The sequence below is a fragment of the Populus trichocarpa genome, chromosome 19 (genome assembly GCF_000002775.5).
Source record: "Populus trichocarpa isolate Nisqually-1 chromosome 19, P.trichocarpa_v4.1, whole genome shotgun sequence".
Taxonomy (NCBI): domain Eukaryota; kingdom Viridiplantae; phylum Streptophyta; class Magnoliopsida; order Malpighiales; family Salicaceae; genus Populus; species Populus trichocarpa.
Window position 1 is genome coordinate 7,694,661 of NC_037303.2, and position 21,531 is coordinate 7,716,191.

Consider the following 21,531-nt stretch of genomic DNA (forward strand, 5'->3'; position numbering starts at 1 on the left):
ATTTTAACCTTGACTTAGTCATTTTATTTTTCATTTAGATTTCTCAGGCTCTGCGGATTTTTCACGGCATCTTCCCGGTCTTTGATCTTTAAATTTTTGTTTACCCCCTCATGTGAGGTGTGATCCCAATCAGGATAGACCTTTAACTTTTGGAATTCTCATTTGCCCCTCAGTGTGGGGTTTGATCCTAGTCGATATTTTTACAAAGAGAAACTTATTCAAGCTCAAATGGGGACTATAAGAGATATATTTTAAAATGTGAATGGATAACAAAGACAATCTTTCATCATTTCAAGCATAAACGGTTAAAACCGATAAATTTGTCCTTATTCAGTGTGATTATTTGGAACTTTTGCATAAAGACATGTTTTTATGAATCGATAACTAACAAATCGAACTGCAAGCGATTATGCATATAACTAAAATATGGCTCATAAGACATGGGGTGCGAGCTTTTTGTGCATTTTTCATCTTTCTTGCCTTATTTCAACATTATTTGGTCAACTCAAGATGAGAATTGCTTGAATGATTCATTTGTCACCTTACAAAAGGATCTCTAAACGATGTTTTCTTAAAATATCAAATTATTTCTAAAATAAAAAAGAAATTCAATTTTTTAAGATTATTTTGGGCAAAGGGGATTTTTCAAAATTGATGTGGTCGAAATGTTTTGAACTATATGTTGTCTAGCACTGTTGATTGTTTTTTACTTTTATTAACCAAACGATGTTGTTTCGGTCAAAACAACACTAAAACACATTGTTTCATTTAAATGAAATGATGTCGTTTTGGAGTGTAGGGTTAATTTAAGTTTTAAACTCTCTTTGAATTTCATACCTCACTCTTTCAATTTGTTCAATTAATTCCTCAATTGAAATTTATTTTAAAAATCAATTCAATTTTGCCCGTGTCAAGATTGAAAAACATCCCTTAATTTTTATGCATTTTCAACTTGGTCTTTGATCTTAGATATTTTCAATTTTATCCTCAATTTCATCCTTATTTTCAACAAAATTTGACCCTTGAATTCATGTACCATTTGCAAAAAGGTCTCTAGTCTAGAATTTCTTCAATTATACCCTTAATTAACCCCCAAACTTTGATTTTCTTATAATTTTATCGGTGATTCCACCCAATTAAGCTTTTAAAATAATCTAGTCTTTTAAAATTCCATTCTTCTTAATTAAGGCCATATTAAACTTCCAAACTTAATTTTTCACCAGTTAAGTTCCTAATAAAATTAATTTTACCCATTAAAATTCTAATTAAGTCCTTGCACTTAATGATAGTTTAATTGACTCAAATAAATTCTTAAACTTAATTAAACCTTTAATTGAGCCTATGATTAAATCAAATCGACCTATAAAAGTCTATTCAAGTTCTCATACTCAACTTTTATATAAATTCGTCCAATAATCATTTATTTTGAACTTGAATCTACATTGTCTTCCAATCTTGAGTATAATTGGGTTCTTGATTTTTGTATAAAATCTTAGTTTAGTTCTTTCATGCATTTAAAACCCTTCTCAGCCTGTTTTTTACCAAGTTACTAGTCTTTTTTTTTTCATTTTTAAAAAAAGAAAACGACACTTTTTTGGGAAACTCAAAATTAGGTTATGATAGTGATGATCAATCATGAGAGTTAGAAGACATGATCGACTAGGAAAAGTCAATCAATCACATAGATAAGAGTTTGTACGATTGACTAGAATATCAAGTGCTCCTTTTAATAAGAATGTAGTATATTACACTAGCAAAATTACAAATTATTTAGGAAATATATGATTACCATGTAGGAGATGTGTTTATAGGAATATAAATTATATTATGATTCATGTTGTGAGCTTCTAATCTACTATGAACAGTTTATATAGGATTGAGAATAATAGTTCATATAGGATTTTATTTTTGTAACAACGTAAAAATCATTCATTTACTATAAATGATGGTCAGCTTTATATACACAATTTCTTTATGCAATTAAAAGCTGTATTGCAATTTATTTATTTTCCTTCATTGCTTTTTTTTAATAAGCATTTTATTTCCTTCTTACTTTATTTACTTTCTTATTAAATATAGTCATTTAACACAATTGGATAAATGAATCTTGTTACGATATGATGCAAATCTCGTGATCATATATGGTCACGCAACCTACAACAAAGATGATAACTTCCCCAAAAAAGTCGAATAATCAAGTTTCGTTGAACCTTAACCTAGAGTTAACCGGTAACTAAAAACCAGAGGTCTTGGTTTGGTTTGCACTTCAAAACTGAATTTCATTAATGTATAAAGGCTGCCCCTAATTTTGCAACAAAACAAAACATAATATAGTTCTAAAATAATAGCCCTAATGGTTTCATATTGAAGTGCAAACCAATGAGCCTTAACTAAAACTAAGTCAAGTACAAGCCTAAACATTGATTTTTTACCAAAACAACTCAATAGAAATAAAAGCCCAAAAACTAAAATATAATTCAATAAATAAACCTTAAGAAATATCCAGATTAATACAAGTTATCAAAACAACTCTAAAATCATCTCTTTTCATTAGATTCCTAATAGCCAAATCTAAAACTTGTAGATGAAAGAGTGTCCCTTTGTGTCGTCCATTAATCCTCTTTCCTTGCTAAAGTTTCTTCCATTGTTTAGTAAAAAAATATGCTCTAAAAAATAGGAAGAAAAGTAGCAGAAATATCTTCTTTAAACAGTCTCCCATAATCTCCCTTTTGAATAAGAAAACCCTTTGAAATAAGAAAAAACAAAAAAACAACAAAAGAATCTTAAGCCTCCTTGCCACCATATACATTCTATAATAGATATGGAATCCTTGCAAACTATATCTCATCGTTTGACCTGGAATCCTTATAGAATAGGTAAGCTAATAGCCGTCACACATGCTTCCAAAAGCATTAAAAAATCCTTGTATTGACTGAAATCCATAATAAATAAGGAAACAATATTTCTCTAATTTTCATACATTCTTGACAGATTTTAGTTTTGACTTCAAAAATATCCTTCTTTCTTGTCTGAATGAATTAGTAGGCCTACCATATATCGCCGAGAAGATATGAACGTATAATTTTCAACCCAATTGGAATCTTAGCTAAATTCTTCATGTAGCTCTAGATATAGTCTGAACAGTAGATGAAGGTTCAAATAGACAAATTTAACATGATTCATTCAGTAACTTTGACCCTATAAAATAATCTCTTACCATACTCTGATTTACTTAAAATTTTAAGCCAATGTATAACATCATATCTAAAACTCCTACAAAAATTTCAGCTCAATCTAACAATCAAATTGAAAGTTATGCTCAATAAAATAAAACTTGACAATACAAGATTTTACACCAAAATCTGAATGTAACCTTGCTTGGATTATATCACGAGATTAAACATCTTAATTTATATTTGCCTCTTAACTTTTCTAGATATATATTTAGTTATTATTAATAACTTTTTTATTTATTTATTGACAGATAGATGATTCTCGATTTATTTAATTAAATATATATATATATATAAACTTTTTGATTTACACTTGATATTTTTTATGTAAAAAAACATGTTAAAAAAACCTACATGTTTTTTCTTTTTTTTTTTGTTGAAAAAACAATATTCAGCATGGCGTAGGTGGGTCAAATAAGTAGTTCTATCCTAAAACTCTATCTAGTATAGAGAACCAAAATGACGGAGGCCCACTTTCCATAAGGTAAATATACATACGAACAATTTGTGACACTCAACCCATGAAAATACAAGATATAAAGGTCAATATTACACCACTGCAAGCACAGGAAACAGGACGCAACCCAAAAAAAAACCACCCTTCTCAACAATGCGCGCTGCAGTCAGGATAAACTTCGAAGCCCAATACCAGCATATTTTCTAAGACATTTGCAGTACAATACAAAGGGTGGGCCGAGAAATTACCAATTAAGTGAACTGTCGTCTTATATATGTATCTTCGTGTACAAAAACAGGGTCTTGAGTGTGTGGTGCAAACTGGGGCTGCCCCATGGCTATGCCACTTTGATTAGAAAGAGGAGGATTTGGCCATGGATCGTTACTGTCCTTAGCAGAATTTAAGGTGAGATAACAAAGAATCCCAAGGGCCACGCTTGCAAAGGCCAAGACAGCACCACCTGCAAAGACCCCAGGTTTTACAACATAGCAATAGTAATTGCCAAAGTACATTGTCTCTTCACCATGCTGATTGTTGAGGGCAGCACCAGTCAACAAAAGAAGAAATGCTATTACAAATGTGAACCTGCATGTATTGTCAAATCGATCATTATGAACGGAACATAGTTTCAAATTAAGCTGATGTATAAATATAGCATACAGTAGGTTTATGTAAGTTTGTGTTTGCACATGCATGCATGGATATGCACGTTGGCCCATGGTCATTTCCCAATTAAACAAAAGATTTCCCTTTTCAAGTGTTCCCTTTTGCTGAGAGCTTAATTCTCATGTTTCTCTTTTTTCATCTAGCCCGACACTTTTTTTTTATTCATATCAGAGTTACATATGCTATGCGGGTGTGTTTATGTATGAGCATGCCCACTCATCTGCATGTTTGGAGGATCTCAAGCGTTCAAGTAAGGAATGCTTTTGCCAATGCTTGCGAGTCCCCTTGAAGCCTAATGCATTGCATGGGTTAAAAGATAAGATCATGGATTTAATTGTGGTGTTAACTTTTTATTCACAGAGAACTGGATTGAATTTGGTTGAAGGGAATTATATATTGCATATACATGTTAGTTATAATTTACAATTGGTGCTTGTTTGGCATTGTTCTGTCTTTAAAGCACAACTGTTTTTACCTACTTTTCATCTAAAATCAGTGTTTGATTTAGGCCATTTTAGTTTTGAAATCAAAGCATGTGATATTTTAAAAGGAAACTGCTTTATTCTTTAATCAAATAGGGTACCATTATGTTCTTAAGAAAAAAATATAATTTGTCAAGAGCTCTGCAGCAAATGGGAACCCTACTTGTATTATTATAATTTCAACTTGCAACACAACACAGTACAGAGAAAAATAGCCAAACCACAACACAACAATTCCAAGCTGCTCTTAGTAAAATTGAATTAATTTAATTGAGATAAATATCCTAAATATACTTGTCTTTTTTATCATTGCATTCGATTTTACAAGGGACTAAAAGGTAAATTTATAGGTATAAACACACAGTCAAATGTAGAGGTCGGTCTCACCACTCCCACAGCTAATTTATAAAAATTGACCTAATAGAAAACTTTACATCTAAGCATATTCAATTCATTTCAACAAGAAAAATCACCTTCCAGACATGAGAAATGTCAATAGTGATGAATTGAATAGAATACTACACAATTCTTAGCTTTCCAAACAAACTATAAGTTGATTAACAGGTGATATAGTAATTGGTTTGGTTTCCTAGATTCAAGCATGAGGATTTGAAGGTCTTCAGTTCAAGCGGTCCTCTATCAGGATCATTTTAGGCCATTCAAAGAAGTCATCAAGATTGGTAGCATAGAAAATTTTCAATTCAAAACATATTGCAGCATTGTAACATAAAACAATAGGATAATTACATGCTTTACATGATTTGAGGTATATTAGCAGTAAATTTTCTGGAAAGAAGTTTGAAATTCAATAAATATCATATATCATTTTGTGTTGATAATTTCATTATACAGAAAAGGATCCGCTAACACAAGTATTTTGTATACAAGTACCCACATCACTCTAACTATTAGTGTATTGCTAATGATTACTAAATCATCCTTTGAATTTAATATCTTAATGTATCACGAACATCAAATTCCAGTTCAATTAGACCTTATTTAAGCATTTCAACTATGATCTACATCAATAAAATATAAAAGCACAGAAGGGTTAAAAACAAATTAAATTATAGCAAAACCACATCTCTCTGACATTTAGTACAGTGTTACTATTACTAAATCATCCTTCGAATATAAAATCCTAATGTACCATGACAATCAAAGACCAGGTCAATTTGGTCTCAATAAGTATTCCATGACATGATCTACATCAATACAATATTAACACAAAGATAGATTAAAAATAAGAAACAAATTAAATTATAGCAAAAGTTATGATCCTGTGTAAGGGTATATAAAACAGGGTTTTTTCCAATCATTATGAATAGTCTTCAAGTCATGTTGTTTATCAATTCAAGAAGATACGACAGTGTATTTAGGTCTTAGAAATTTCAAGTAAACATGCTCTACAAAGATAGTGAAGTATGTTAAAAAAAAAAAGGATGTCAAAAAAATATGATTATTAGAAGTGGCCAATGCCACTAAGCATTAAGTCAAAAGTACATTTTTGTTGATGCATTCGCAGGAACTCAGGTGCTGATAATGATCTAACATTTAGATGACACATTCTAGCTCATTGGTATCACATCTAAAGCATCAAAATAGGATAAGCTGCTAGAGGGGGGATAAACATGTCGGTGAAGAGCTAAAGATGTTGACAAAGGAAGGAACAATCAACTGTTAACCTCAATAATGGAATAAGTAAAGCTGAATTAGAGTTTTAAACACAAATGGCCATTGAGAATTACCAGGAAATAACAAAGCAGACAAAAGCTGTTGTCCAATTTGAGTTTGAACTGTGTTGGCTTCTTTTGCAACAAACACACCCAGTTGCAACATTAATAATTACTTGAGCAATAGTAAGAGCCACAGCTGCAGTCAAACCAAGACCCAGTGCTGGACTCCGAGGATAGGTACATTGTGTTGCAGATGTGAACTGAACCTCAGAACCCTGCAGGAATAGAAAATGATTACATTAGAAACCATTTTACAACTGAGGTTGTATAATTCCAACAATTCCTCGGAGTACAGAAGTAAAGATTCATGTTGCGGCAAACATAAAGGTCCTGAAGAGCAACAGGAATTCACAAAAAGATTATGAAAATAAAAAAAAATCTATAGCAAAAGATAATAAAATTGGCACTCTAGAGCAGTAATTTCTGCAAAACTGAATGACAGACATAGGTATCGTTGTTTCTGGTTATGTCGAGATGGCAGAATAAACTGAAAAATCTAATTTTTTTTTTGTCACAAATTCACAATTCAACATTACCAACCAAAATTAGCATAAGCTCCACATAATAATAAAAGAGATGTTGTATATAAACATGACATTGGAGATGAGGGAATTCACTACAATGAAACCCCACAAGACTGGGATACAAAAGGAATCATGTAGGTCCATCCTTGTTTATATCTGGCTGATACAGATCGATAATTGATGGAGACTGAATATAGTAAGAGGAATCGCGGGGGGGGGGGGGGGGGGGGGGGGAGCATTATCCAGGAAAACTGTCTCAGTGAAGTAATATTTGTTATCAGCAAAAAGTTCCTCTTCCTCCTCAAATCATGGTTGTCATGTTATCATACTTAATGGTATAATCTACAACTACAGAATGTGATATCTAAAAAAATACCAACCACAAGCCACCACATAAGTTAAAAAAAAAAAATTACGTCAGTCAAAGTGGTAGTACGTCCAGTATTCACAGTCAATACAGAAAGTATACAAAATCAAACAGTTCATGTTTCCTTCTTTCATAATAGCTAATCATTCAGCTGATTGAGCTGGAGATGAGCAAATGCCATTGCCGCTGGAACATGCAAAAGATGAAACAGATTCTGACTTGTAATGAAGTTGTTGAGACCCCTGAATTATTTAATATATCACACCGCTCTAACAAAACTCAAAAGGAAGAGGGCACAGCTTCAAAGGCTTAAGTTCTGAGATTAGTTGAAAAAAATATATATTCTAGAACATTAAAGAAAAGGTAATGAAACTAACACAACAAATCATCTTGAGTTCTTAATAGAAACTAATTAGTTTGATAATTAAGAACTGGCTTGTCCTCTGATAAACAGGGCTGTTCCTCTCTGATGTGTTAGTAGCAGAGACATTGTATGAAGAGGAAAACATTTGGTGGCCGGAAGAGATTATTCATCAGCTAATGAGTTAGTCAAATATGTGAATTGATAGTGTAAAACATAGACCCTAGGCAATAAGCACGTTTCCTTGTCTTTTACATAAACCCTTACCCCTGAGGATGAAGCACCTAGAGGAAAAAACCAACAAGGCAATGTAGTAGGGTGACAGTTGTTTTCTGTTAATAAACAAAAACATTGTGCCCTTCTCGTAGCTGATTTTGACTCAAAACTGTAGTAAAAAGCACCCTATACTTATGAGAACAGACAAAGATTTTTACCATAATCTCAAAAATCGATCTTGTTCTCAAGACAAGAGGTGTGAAGACAAATTGGTTTTCAGAAGAAAATGTTGTGAACCTTTGTCTTTTGTTCACAAACATGGTTTCGGTTTTGAGAAAAGAAAAGGGAGAAAAAATAAGGTTGAATGCTCCAAAAGGACTTGACTAGCTAGCAACTTCAGGATTGACACACAAGTGGTCATTACAAAATAAGCGGTGATTCTATAAAACCAAGCGAATAGATACAAAAACCAATCACGGTGATTGAAAATCAATATAAACACTGTCAATTGTATGTATAAATAGACTTAAACAACACTATCCCAGCAGGAGTCATAATATTAGAAAGTAAACCTGCAAAGAGCAAGATGAACAGTTGAAATGAAAAAAAAAAAAAACATTTTACCTTAATCCTTGTTGCTTCTGCACCAAAACCTGTAGCAACTGATAATAGCCCCAACAGACCCACAACACTGCATAACACCAGGGCCTTTCTTTCCATCTCTCGCTCTCTCCCTCTCTCTCTCCCCCCTCCTAAAGAACCACAAAATAAAGCTAAAGGTGCCTGTGTCCCTTTGTCTGAGGAGGAAGCGTAAAGTTGGTGGAGTACTGTGAAGTGTGAAGTACGGATTGGGCGTCTTTTGTGAACGAACCGTGTTGTCGAAGTACAGGAGGGGTTACGTGTGTGTGTGTGTCATGGAATACATTAACACAATCTTTTGCTCATAAACAGGTGAACAATATTTAATTAAATAATAATAATTAATTTAGATCGATAATGATTAAATAATTATTTTTAATTATATAGTTATTCATTCTTATGTATAAATAGAAATCTATTACATCTATATATATGTTTTTTTTCCTTTTTTTATTTTGTATTATCATTTTTTAGGTACGGGGAGGAGAGATGCATTCAACATTAAAGGTAAATATCATCACCTTTTTTTTTTCTTTTTTCTTCTTACCTTTGTATTATTTTGTTATTATTTTTTATATAATCTAAAATAAAATATAAAAACAAACCGTAAAACATAAAGCATTTTGCATCATTTAAAGTAAAAATATTCCTTAATAATTATAGAAAAAACTATAAAATAAAGAATTTGATCTCATCATTGTGACAACTATGAATGCATAAAATTATAATAATTTATATGCAAAAACTACATCTTAAATGGATTGAACAACATATTGTATGATATGTATAATTCAATCAATAGTGCAAAGTCACTATGAAAAATCGAAAGTGCAAGGTTGAAGATGTTGATGTTAAAAAGCTAATAGTTGGTAAATTTTTGAATTTCAAGATGGTCAATTCAAGAAGTATGACAAGTCGAGTTTAATACTTTAAGCTAACCTTGCATGATATCCATGCTAAAAGAATTGTTCTTAGTGAATCCTTTTAGGTGATTGCAATTATTAAAAAAATTTCATCATTTTAGAAAGACTTCAAAAACTATATAAAGCATAAACATAAAAAAAAAAAAAAAAAAAGAGAGAGTTCAAGACCTTATTTTGAGGTTGAGAAAAGAAAAGGGAAATAAATTGTCTAAAAGAAGAGCCAACTCATTCAATATATCCCCCAAAGCAAACATTATTGAGTAAATGATGAAGACCTATAATAAAAATTAAAAGAAAAGGCTTATTGTGAAGGGGAAGGAAATTGCCAAGAAGTTTAATGAAAAAAGCTTCATATGCAATGAAACTGGACACCAAGCCAAGAATTATAGAAATAGAGCTCAACAAAGAAATCCTAAACAAAAAAAGGATTGCTCAAATCAAAATCACCAAGGTCAATCACCTTATAAATGAAGTTTTGGAAATAAACTTGTCTATTATTATTTTTAAAGTCAACTTGATCAATCCTAAGTAGTGATAGGTTGATATAACAAGGCATGTATATGTCAAGAAGATAATGTTTTTCACTTACAAAGAAATGGATGGTGAATACTTATAAATGAAGAATTTATCAACCCCCAAGGTACTTGGTATTGAAAAAGTCACACTAAAGATGACTTTCAAAAAGCTTCTCTCCCTCAACAATTATGTTCTTTATGTTGTTGACATTAGAGACAACTTAGTGTCTGACTTATTATTGATTAAAAATAGTCTTAAGATGGTTTTTGACGATGACAATTTTATACTCACTAAAAGTGGGATGTATGTAGGAAATGAATATCTTTGTGATAGCCTCTTCAAAATGAATGTAAGGCCATTATAACAAAGGATAAGATAAATAAAAATAATTTTTGTTCTTCTTACTTGAGTCTTATGATATGTGGCATGGAGATTAGGACATGTGAATTATAATTATATACAAAGGTTAATTAATCTTGAATTAGTAAGCATGTTTTTTTAAAGAAAAATCATGAGCATGAGATTTGTGTAGATAGAATTAAAGCTCACGAAAACTTTTTTTCAAGCAATTCAAAAAATTAGTGAACCTCTAAATTTAATTCTCTCGGATATTAGTGATTTAAAAATTATATAAACTAAGAGATGAAAAAGAGTATTACATTACTTCTATAAATAATTGCATAAAACATTATTATACCTATTTACTTATATGCAAATATAAAAAATGTGGAACATTTCAACATAACAATAATAAAGTTGAAAATCAACTTAAGAAATGGTGGAAAAGGCTTAAATATCTTAGTCTAATTGTGAGTCATAACTCACTCAGCTATTCCTCCCAAGTTTTCTCTTTTAAAAAAGATGGTATAACATATAAGGTACATGTATACCAGAGGCATCTTTTGATATTCTTTTATCACTTCTTTATCTTTGCTATTATTGATGAATCTCTTTCTAGTTCTAGCATATATGACTAATTTTAGCCTTTGTAAGAGTTGATCAAATGTTACTTTTTATAAAAAAATTTATCAATTCGTCCTTCTAGCTTGGGGTGGTTATTTTTGTTGTGACTTAATGGAAACAATCATTGTCTACCTTAATTTTCTTTTTATAAAAAGAGAACGAAACCAACCTCTAACGCCTTTTAGATCTCATTCTTGAAGATAACATAATCATTAATGTCATGTTTTTATAAGTAGTGCAACTTACAACAATTCTTCCTCTTGATTTGATAGGTAGTAAGGATTGTATGGTTACCAAGGAGCTTGATTTGCCCCTCATACATTAGTTAGTCAAAAATTTCTTCAAATTTTTTTTAATGTCAAAAAGCACTATTTACCTTAATTGACCACTTTGGTAAGTTTTTGTTTCTTTGCAACCAAGTTTGTTATCCATTTTTTACTTCCGCAACATTGTAATTTGAAATGGTGTTCCTTCTTTAAGCTTTCCGATCGATATAAGTTGCTAGTGGATTTCTTCAAACCCTTATTCAAAGTTTGAGTCGATCATTAAATGTGTGTTTACAACATCATTCAAATAACCAATTAAGTATGTCCCTCTCATATATTTTTTTTCCAGTTTGTTTTGATAACATCTTTTCATAATAAATAACATCATTTATAAGCATATAGATATTCAAGTACTTGGATCCCATAGACCTTTCATTGATATTCCACTATATCATTATAACTGCAGTGCACTTAGTTTTTAAAATCTTGAATAAAAAAGCATAACTTTTTATAGACTCTCGTAGATCTTGTACTATCTTATCTAAGTCAGCCAATGTTATCTTTGGTTTAGTTTTATAAAAGTGATCATAAAAATAAGTCTTAATTTCTTTCCAACTACTTGTAAACCCCTAATATAAAATCAGGTAAAATAAGTATATAAAGGATAAAATTTACTAATTGGGGTGGAAAATATTTATACAAGAATAATAATAATAATAGAGTGAAATTTTAAATCAAATAATATGACTTTTTGTGTGAAAAACATTAATCACCTCGCGTATAATCACACTATCTTGATTGAAAATGGTAAAAACTCTGAATGAATTTTATGATAAATATGATGGGAGTCTCCAATGGACTAGTCTAAAAATTATAACTATTTAAGTAAATAAAATGGTATGTGAACTCAGAGTTTTGGCTTATAATTACTAACGGTCTAGTTTTACGATATTGAACATATCTCTCAATTCAATTGTTGGATTGGACTAAAATTTTATGAGAGATCTACTGACATATTATTTTATCTTAGGTTAAAATTTAATGTGAATCTAAGCTTAGGAAGGTCCCACAAGAAGAATGACAATGATAAGGTAATTACAACAATTCAACATTGTGGGAGAAAAAGTCTAAATGACGGTAAATGATAACTAGCCAAAAGAAATACCATTTATGCACTATTCATGTTATTGTTCATACAGAACAATATAAGGTGAGGGAGAGTGAGACTTCATATGATTCTTTCTTCAAAACACCTTAAGAACCCTTCCTAAATGAGTGAGATAGTGTGTATATAAATTATTTTGAAAGAGAAAAACATGTCGGTGATAAAATTTATGAGAGGAAATTGTTGAGAGAAGTTTGAGAAACTAGGTATGGGTTTGTCAAGGGAGAACAAATTGAAGAGGGAATCCACAAGAACATTCTTAATTTGGATTCAAAACTTGGTTAGCAAAGTGTTTCTTAATTCTTTTTTTTTTTTGAAAGTTTATTATGAACAATTGCAAAGAACCTTAAGTTTCTTATTCTAGGGTTCTTAGTCAAATTTTGGAGGATTATGAATTTTAGAATAACAATCAAATTCTTATGTAGAAGCATGTTTAATTGTGTGAATGAATTATATATATGACATGAGTTTATTGTAGCAATGCTTGATTTTGGATTTACGTAGTGTGTTGTGGTGGAAATATGTGTAGGAAATTGGGAAACATGAGGATGTAAAGACAAAATGCTGCTTTAATAACCTTATATCTTGGTGTTTGAGGGTTGTTTTGATGTCCAATTGTGTGCAATTAAGGGTTGCTATAACAACTCTATAACTTGATATTTTAGGGCTATTTTGATGCCCCAAATAGGTGCGAACAAGGGCTATTGCGACAACCCTAAGCCTGTACATGTAGGGACTATTTTGATACTTAAAAAATATACAAACAAGGGATATTATATTAGCTCTAGATTTGGGTATTTAAGAGTTGTTTTGATGTCCTAAAAATGGGCAAATAAAGGCTACCGTGACAGCCATGAGCATGGGTGATTAGGGGTTTCTTTGACAACCCAAAAAGTGTTTAAATGGGGGCTGCTATGACAACCATAAATATGTAAACTATTTGACCATTTTAAATTGTGAGTATAGGTAGGTAAAGGTAGTTATGGCCAAAAAAGGTACGAGTGTATGTTAAAGTTATTGAACAACAAATGTGAGTATATAGTAAAAATGAAAGTGAAACTTAACATGATTGAAAAATAAATAGGGAAAAAGATATATCAAGATTATGAGTTTTGATACGATCGATCAAATTTCTATTTTATAGAGTTTAGAAATATTTAAGAAGTTACTATAAGTTTATTGAATTCAATTAATATTCTATCTGGAATGCTGGTGTAAGATGATAATTATAAATGAGATTGAGTTAATTTAAGCATACAAGTTAGAGTTGATGATTGTATGAGAAACTGAAATTCATGTGTGAGAAATGTGAAATGTGAAATGTGAATGAGGATAATATTGATGAACGATATAAAGTTCATGAAATAGGTTACCAGTAAGCTGATATGTATACCTCTTATAAATGTTAAGAGGAGCATTCGTAGCTAGGAATTCTGCAAAAAAAGCTCACATTGTTGGAGCACCAGGTAGTGAACGACACCTTGTCCTTTTAAATTTAGTATACTTTTATTAATAATTATATATTATCTTGTAATCATGAAATTAAATGAGAATTATTGGATTATATTTCTAAAATATGAGAATGTATGAATGTGTTAGGACGAAATGATATGGATTGCTAATAAGAAGAAGCAAATGGATAAATATGTGTGAGAGGAATTAAAAAAAAAGGTTCAAATAAGTATGAAATTGGTATGATTTGATACTCAGTAGCCAAAATATACTTAGTAGCCGTAAGAATGATAACTCAGGAAAATATATGATTTGATACTTAGTAGTTGTAAGAACAGTAACTAAGGAAAATGTATGATTTGATACTTAGTAGTTGTTAGAACATAAACTAAGAGAATGGTATGATTTGATACGTAGTATCTATAAGAACAATAACTAAGAAAATGATATGGTTGTTAGTAGCTAAAAGAATTGGTAACTAAAGAAATGAATTGTGATACTTAGTAATTGGAAAGACAGTGACTAGGGAAATAGAATATAATAGTAGTTAACCAAGAAAACAATGATAAATTATAGGAATATGATGTTTAGTCAACCATGAAGAGGATAATCAAGGAGAGGAAATAATGTTTAGCGATCAAAGGCTATTAACTAATGAATTAAAGGTGTTATTTAACTATTCATAATAATAATAACCTAAGTGAGAATTATAAACTTAAATGTCTTAAGGATCATAACTACTATGAAGAATACAAATGAAGTAAGGACGAAGAAGATATGTGGAAATTAGAAATTCAATATTGAGCTTGAATGGATTGTGTTAAGTTAGGATTTTATGTTGATGTTAGACTAATTAAATGGTACTCCTTAGAGAACCCATGTGTTTATTTATTATTGATTTACCTTACCTAAATGTTACTTTGAGAACATTGGATCTGTAGTTGAGCCAATAGTACTAGGTTGGCATGAAATGAATAATAAGTCATTGGGAATAAAGGATATGTAGATGAAAAGATTAGTTGCCCATTGAATAAAGGGTAATGTTAATGAATTGTGTAAGGTCAATAAGAGAACTTACTCTCATAAGTAAGGATGAGATAAACACTAAAGAGGTTATGTGAGTATTGACTTAACTACATATAAAATCATGTGGTGTTATATGGAATGGCATATCAAATGGATCGTAACGAAAGAGTTTGTTATACAGGGTCAAGTGTAAATTGTTGTTATCAAAACCAGATTGATGGATATATGATTAATCTTGAATAACAACTCATAAATAATGGAAGGAATTAGCTAAAAACATATCGGTTGAATTGATAGAAAATGCCAATGAGTTAAATAGATGTAAATCTTACTTTGAATGACAAATGGTAATACAAAATGTATAATAGTGTAAATTTTTTATGAAGTGGTAAATGGTATTTGGGATTCAAGGATGATGTAATATCATAAATGAGCCGTAAACTTATTGAGATTGGAAAATGATATAGACAAGTCGTAATTGATATAATTGGAGGCTAAGATTTAAGAATGATATTGATGCGCCATTATTAATACAATAGGCGTTGAAAGAACCACTAGAAATCAAATGATAGAAAATAATGTATCATACATTTTGAAAAGATTAAATGTAGTTGATGAATTCAAGCAAGATTAAATGTATTAAATGGATCGATGAATCCATAATCAAGTCAAGTACTTAAGATGTGTTTATTGTATAGTGGCCCCCGAGTGAGTTGAATAACGTTAAGAATTGAATAGATGAGACTATCTATATGCTTGAACTCTAATAGGTTTGATATGGTTCGGCCTATGGTTTGACCTTGAGTTACTAATGATTGGGATTTGGTTGGGAGCTTAGATTTGAGGGGAGACGATTCAGCCAAGTAGGGTTTTTCCTTGGGTTTTAGCTTTTATTCCATTCAACCATGTTGAGTTTTCACCTTGGAATGCATTTGGTCAGATTGGGTTTGTTGATGTTGATGAGTTCAACCCCATTATAGAGGAATTGGTTTCGGCCAGATCTGGTTTGAGCCTTGTGAATATGCATGGGCTTGGGCTACATGGGGTCCAAAAGTGGCTAGAATTAATTAGGGTGTTGGGTTCCTTTTCCTACAAGGATTTGTCAAACATCCTAGCTAAGTTTGGGTTTAATATAGGCAGTTACAAGGTTAAATTGGAGAGGGAATATTGTGTCTCTATATTGGACAAGGATTCCATATCTAACATGGAAACCAATGGGCGACAATATATAAGAGTCAATTCCCCTATTCATTTGTTCATTACAAGCAAGGATTCCTTTCCTTACAATGAGAATAAGAGGTGACCAAATTTTGATGACTTTCCTTATTGTTTTCTTTCCTTTCTCTTGCAAGATTTCCTTACTCAAAAGGGAAATTGTGGAAGGCTTTTCAAAGGGAAGAACTCAACAACTCTCTTTCCTATTTTTTAGAGCATCAATTCGACCAAACAAAGAAAGAAGATCAAGCATTCAAGGCAGCATGTTTCAAGCATGGAAAAAGGTCTAAAATGCTTGGCAAGCACACATTATTCCTATGTAAGTCAGACTTGACCACACAAGGAATTAATCAAGCTAAGGATGGTTTTGGGGGCTAATTATTTCCTTGTATTATTCTGAATATTTTACCTGGTTTTTATATTGTTTCAAGTATTATTTGAATCATAATATTTCAATTTAGATTTTTAAGTTCAGATGGGTTTGTTTTGGCCCAAATTAAGTACTTTAGATCTGTTTTAGGAATTAGGCTTGTGTTAGCTGAAAGCCCAAGCAAGCACACATTATTCCTATGCAAGTCAGACCTAACCACACAAGGAATTAATCAAGCTAGGGATGGTTTTGGAAGCTGATTATTTTCTTGTATTATTCTGAATATTTTACCTAGTTTTTATATTGTTTCAAGTATTATTTGAATCATAATATTTCAGTTTAGTTTTTTAAGTTTAGATGGGTTTGTTTTGGCCTAAATTAAGTGTTTTAGATCTGTTTTCAAAATTAGGCTTGTGTTACCTAAAAGCCCAATGGCTTGCAACCCAATATGAGTCCATTATGATTAATTATCTTAAGACTATATAATGTTTTCCTTGCTGTGAATTTCAACACCCTTGAGATTAATAATATTATTGTGTTTTGCTTGAAGCAAATGTGTTTTTTGTTGTGACAAAGAAGAAAACCTAACTTATCAAGGTATAACTGACCTTGTGGCGTTAATTTACAAATTCTAATACCTCTGGTTCTTAGTTATAGGTTAACTCTTGGTCAAGGTTCTCAAACCTAATTTTTAGCTTTCTTAGGGAAGTATCATGACCACATGATCAAGAGGTCCGTATTAGTTTGTAATAGAGCTAAACTCTAAATTCAGGTTTTATCCCTTATTTCTTGGATTTTCGTTTCATTATTTTTCTTAGTGTCAGTTTCGTCTTTGTCCTTGTATTTTTTTTCCAGTCAGAATCCTAAGGGTCAGTTTTGATCATATTTGTTTTCTTTCCTGTATCATTTCTTGTTTATTTTCATTATTATTGTTCTTCTTAGAGTAAAAATAATAATAGCACACCAAAAATATTAGTTAGGTTAGTCTAGTTTGATTACATCTATTTCACTTCAGCCGATCAAAACACCTCAAAATTGACTCAAATTTCACATTCTGGTTATTTAGGGTGGAAATACACCACTTACAAATTCTCAACTTGGTTGGGCATCAATTTTTTTAGGTTCTAGATTCGGATTAGAAAGGGGCTGTTACTTTTTTCTTTCGCGTCAACATATCAAAAGTTATTGTAATTGCATTGAAATTTATGTTCTATTTATTTGGGTTGAAAACTCATAAAATATCAGTTTTTAAATTGGAAGTTGTTTGGCCTAGGGTCCAGATTTGGTTCAAATTAGTGTTTTCGTATCGTAAACTCTATTCATGTTGTGTCTTCGCCTCGTCTTGATAGGAAAGCTATGCATGATGGATTTCAGAACAGGTTTTCATTTGTGAAGGATAGGAAATCTATAATTGTTTCTTTATCTCCTAATTAGATTTATGAGGATCAGTTGAAACTTGGAGAGGATAAAAGGGCTGAAAAAGAGAGTTTGTATTTGAATGAGAGGGTTATTCAAAACATATTCTTTGTTGACAGGGTTTTACAGGGTTTTGATGATTACAAATTGTTTCGACCTTGTAATGATGATGTGCTTTTAGTTGATGATTTTCATGTTTTATATTTGAGGTTGAATCTTTCAAAAGAAGGGGAGGATGATACTGTTCAGCCTATAGTTTGGCCTTGGGTTACTCATGATGAGGATTCAGTTGGGAGCTTAAGTTTGAGGGGAAGACCATACAACCAAATAAGGTTTTTCCTTGGATTTTAGCTTGTATTCATTCATCCATGTTGGGTTTTCACCTTGGGATGTATTCAGCCAAATTAGGTTTGTTGGTGTTGATGGGTTTGGTGCAACTATGAAGGAGTTGGTTTCGATCAGATCTGGTTTGAGCATTGTGAATGTGCATGGGCTTAGGCTATATGGAGTCCAAAAGTGGCAAGGATTAATTAGGGTGTTAGGGTCCTTTTTCCTATAAGGATTTGTCAAAAAATCCTAGCTAAGTTTAGGTTCATGATGGGTGGTTACAAGGCTGAATTAGAAAGGGATTATTATGCATCTATATTGGACAAGAATTCCATATCTAACATGGAAACCAAAAGTTCACAGCATATATAAGTAAATTCCCCTATTTATTTTTCCATTACAAGCAAGGATTCCTTTCCTTAAAATGAGAACAAGAGGCGACCAAATTTGAAGGACTTTCCTTGTTGTTTTCTTTCCTTTCTCTTGTAGGATTTCTTTACTTTAAAAGGAGATTATGGAAGGCTTTTAAAAAGGAAGAATTCAACAACTCTCTTCCTTATTTTTTAGAGCATTAATTCTACCAAACCATGAAAGAAGATCAAGCATTCAAGGCAACATGTTCCAAGCATGGAAAGATGTCTAAAAAGGACGACAAACACACATTATTTCTATGCAAGTCAAACTAGCCTACATAAAAACATTAATCAAGCTAGGGACAGTTTTAATGGCTGGTTGTTTCATTGTATTATTCTAAATATTTACTTGGTTTTTATGTTGCTTTAAATATTATTTGAACCATAATATTTTAGTTTAGGTTCTTAAGTTCAATTTGGTTTGTTTGGGCTCAAATTAAGTGTTTTATGTCTGTTTTAGGCATTAGGCATCTATTAACTGAAAGCCCAATGATTTGCAACCTAATATGAGTCCATTAAGGTTAATTATATTAGGACTATATAATGTTTTCCTTTATGCAAATTTCAGCAGCCCTGAGTGTAAACCCCGGTTATAATTTTTCTAGGTTATTAAAATATGAAAATTTTAACCAATAGTAAAATGGGTTAAATTAAATTAAAGAAACCTAAATCCAGATAAAAATAGTGAAATTAATGAAATGAAAAGTGAATATAGTACTAAATTGTTGAAAAGAAAAACATTTGTGAGGATAAAATAAATATGTAAGACCAAGAGAGGTCAATATTCAAATAACAGAAGGTTGGGAGTTTATGTACAAATGATAAAAAGGGGTGGGGATAAATGTGCAATTAAAAAGATGATAGAACTATAAATATCATTCTATTTTCTCTCTTGGAGTGACTTGCAAGAGCAAGAGAGAGTTTAGAGAGAGGCTGGAGAGAAGACATATTGATGGTAGAACATCCGACAGCTATAACTCCACCTTCCACCGTTAGATCTAAATGATATTTGGATATGTTGTTCTTCGTCATATCGTGTACATTGTCACCGGAGGGATTGTTTATATCAGTCCCCGTTTGAGAGATATCACGGGCAAAACATTTCTAGGAAAATACACTTCTGGACAATCTTCTTTGCTGACTGTTTTCTCCTCCGGCCACCATTGCATCAGGCTATAATTTGGATATGTTGTTCTTGCGGATGCTGTCTAAATTCTAAACGATAGAGATCAGAAACAAACACTCGGTATAGAAGTTGTGCTTCTCACACAGTAGGTCTGCAAGTTTGAGGTCAGTTCGGTTAAACCCATATTTCTAGAAATTTCACCATTTGATGAAGTTGATATTTGGATATGTTATACTCATAATAATGAATTATAACTTGACCATATGGATTGTTTGGAATATTATTCATTTGTTATTTATGGTTGATTGAAACTATTGTCAAGGATTGTGTTTAGAAGAATATTGTTCGGAAAGTTTGTAAAATCGATAAGAATATTTTATTTTAATATTAAGAGGGAAGATTGAAATAAATCAGATAAATTGACTCCTAAAAAGGTATTTTTTGACACTCTTAAACGATATGTGATATGGCTAGGGGTTGAGATAAAAGAGAAAAAGTTAAATTATGGATGTTGTGTGTAAATGGAAAGGTTGATGAATCTAGACAGATTCATCTTCTGATTTTTAGAGAGAATTCGAGTAGGAGGATGAGGGAATTAAGATCAAGTTTCTTCATAGTAATTGTAGTTTTGGATGTTAGCTAGCTAAAGAAATTGGTCTTGCTCAATTTGGAGCTGTAGAACTCCAGCTATGGGTCACCAACCGAGATGAGGTCATGACAGACCCTGTAGGGCAGTATGTAATGTTTGTTGATAAGCAATTTTGACTATCTTAGAGGCAGAACGAGGTTTTCCTTCCTTCAAAGAACTTGTAGCCTCTTGTCTTAGCTTTCCAACGGGACCAATCTCGCTTGAAATGGAGTTCTATAACTCTAGATATAGTTAAAACTCTGAGGAGAGGTCGGACAGTAACAGTTCAATATCAAAATAGTAACAATCCAATGTTTGTTGATGATCAATTTTGACTATCTTAGAGGCAGAACTGGGTTCTCCTTCATTCTGAAAACTTGTAGCCTCGTGTCTTAGCTTTCTAACGAGACCAATCTTGCTTGAAATAGAGTTTTATAACTTTAGATATAGTTAAACATCTGAGGAGAGGTCGGACAGTAACAATTGAATATCAAGACAGTAACAGTTGGACAGTAATAGTTCAATGTTTGTTGATGAGCAATTTTGACTATCTTAGAGACAGACCTGGGTTCTCCTTCCTTCAAAGAACCTGTAGCCTCGTGTCTTAGCTTTCCAACGAGACCAATCTTGCTTGAAATGGAGTTCTATAACTCTATATATAGTTAAACATTTGAGGAGAGGTTAGACATTAGTAGTTCAATATCAAGACAATAACAATTGGATAGTAACAATCCAATGTTTATTGATGAGTAATGGTGACTATCTTAGAGGCAGAATTAGGTCTCCTTCCTTAGAGAACTTGTAGCCTCGTGTCTTAGCTTTCCAACGAGACTAATCTTGCTTGAAATGGAGTTCTATAACTCTAGATATAGTTAAAAATCTAAGGAGAGGTCGGACACTAACAGTTCGAGGTTTAGACAGTAACAATTCAAATATTAAGAAATGACTGAAAGAAAGACTTATTGACTGTTGATATGGTTATTATAAAACATATCCTTGAGTGAGGAAAATTTGTGAGATAAACCTGGGATTTGCAGGAGGGAC

General features: G+C 31.7%; 1 protein-coding gene across 1 annotated transcript; it reads right to left on the reverse strand.

Annotated features, from left to right (window-relative positions):
• Positions 1 to 3,680: 3,680 nt before the first annotated feature.
• On the reverse strand, positions 3,681 to 8,941 carry LOC7469840 (protein MODIFYING WALL LIGNIN-1). The gene is made up of 3 exons (XM_002325771.4): positions 8,667 to 8,941; positions 6,587 to 6,789; positions 3,681 to 4,275 (listed from the first exon to the last, which is right to left on the reverse strand). Exons 1-3 carry the CDS (start codon positions 8,760 to 8,762, stop codon positions 3,942 to 3,944), a joined length of 633 nt encoding a protein of 210 aa, XP_002325807.1. The 5' UTR covers positions 8,763 to 8,941; the 3' UTR covers positions 3,681 to 3,941.
• Positions 8,942 to 21,531: the final 12,590 nt, after the last annotated feature.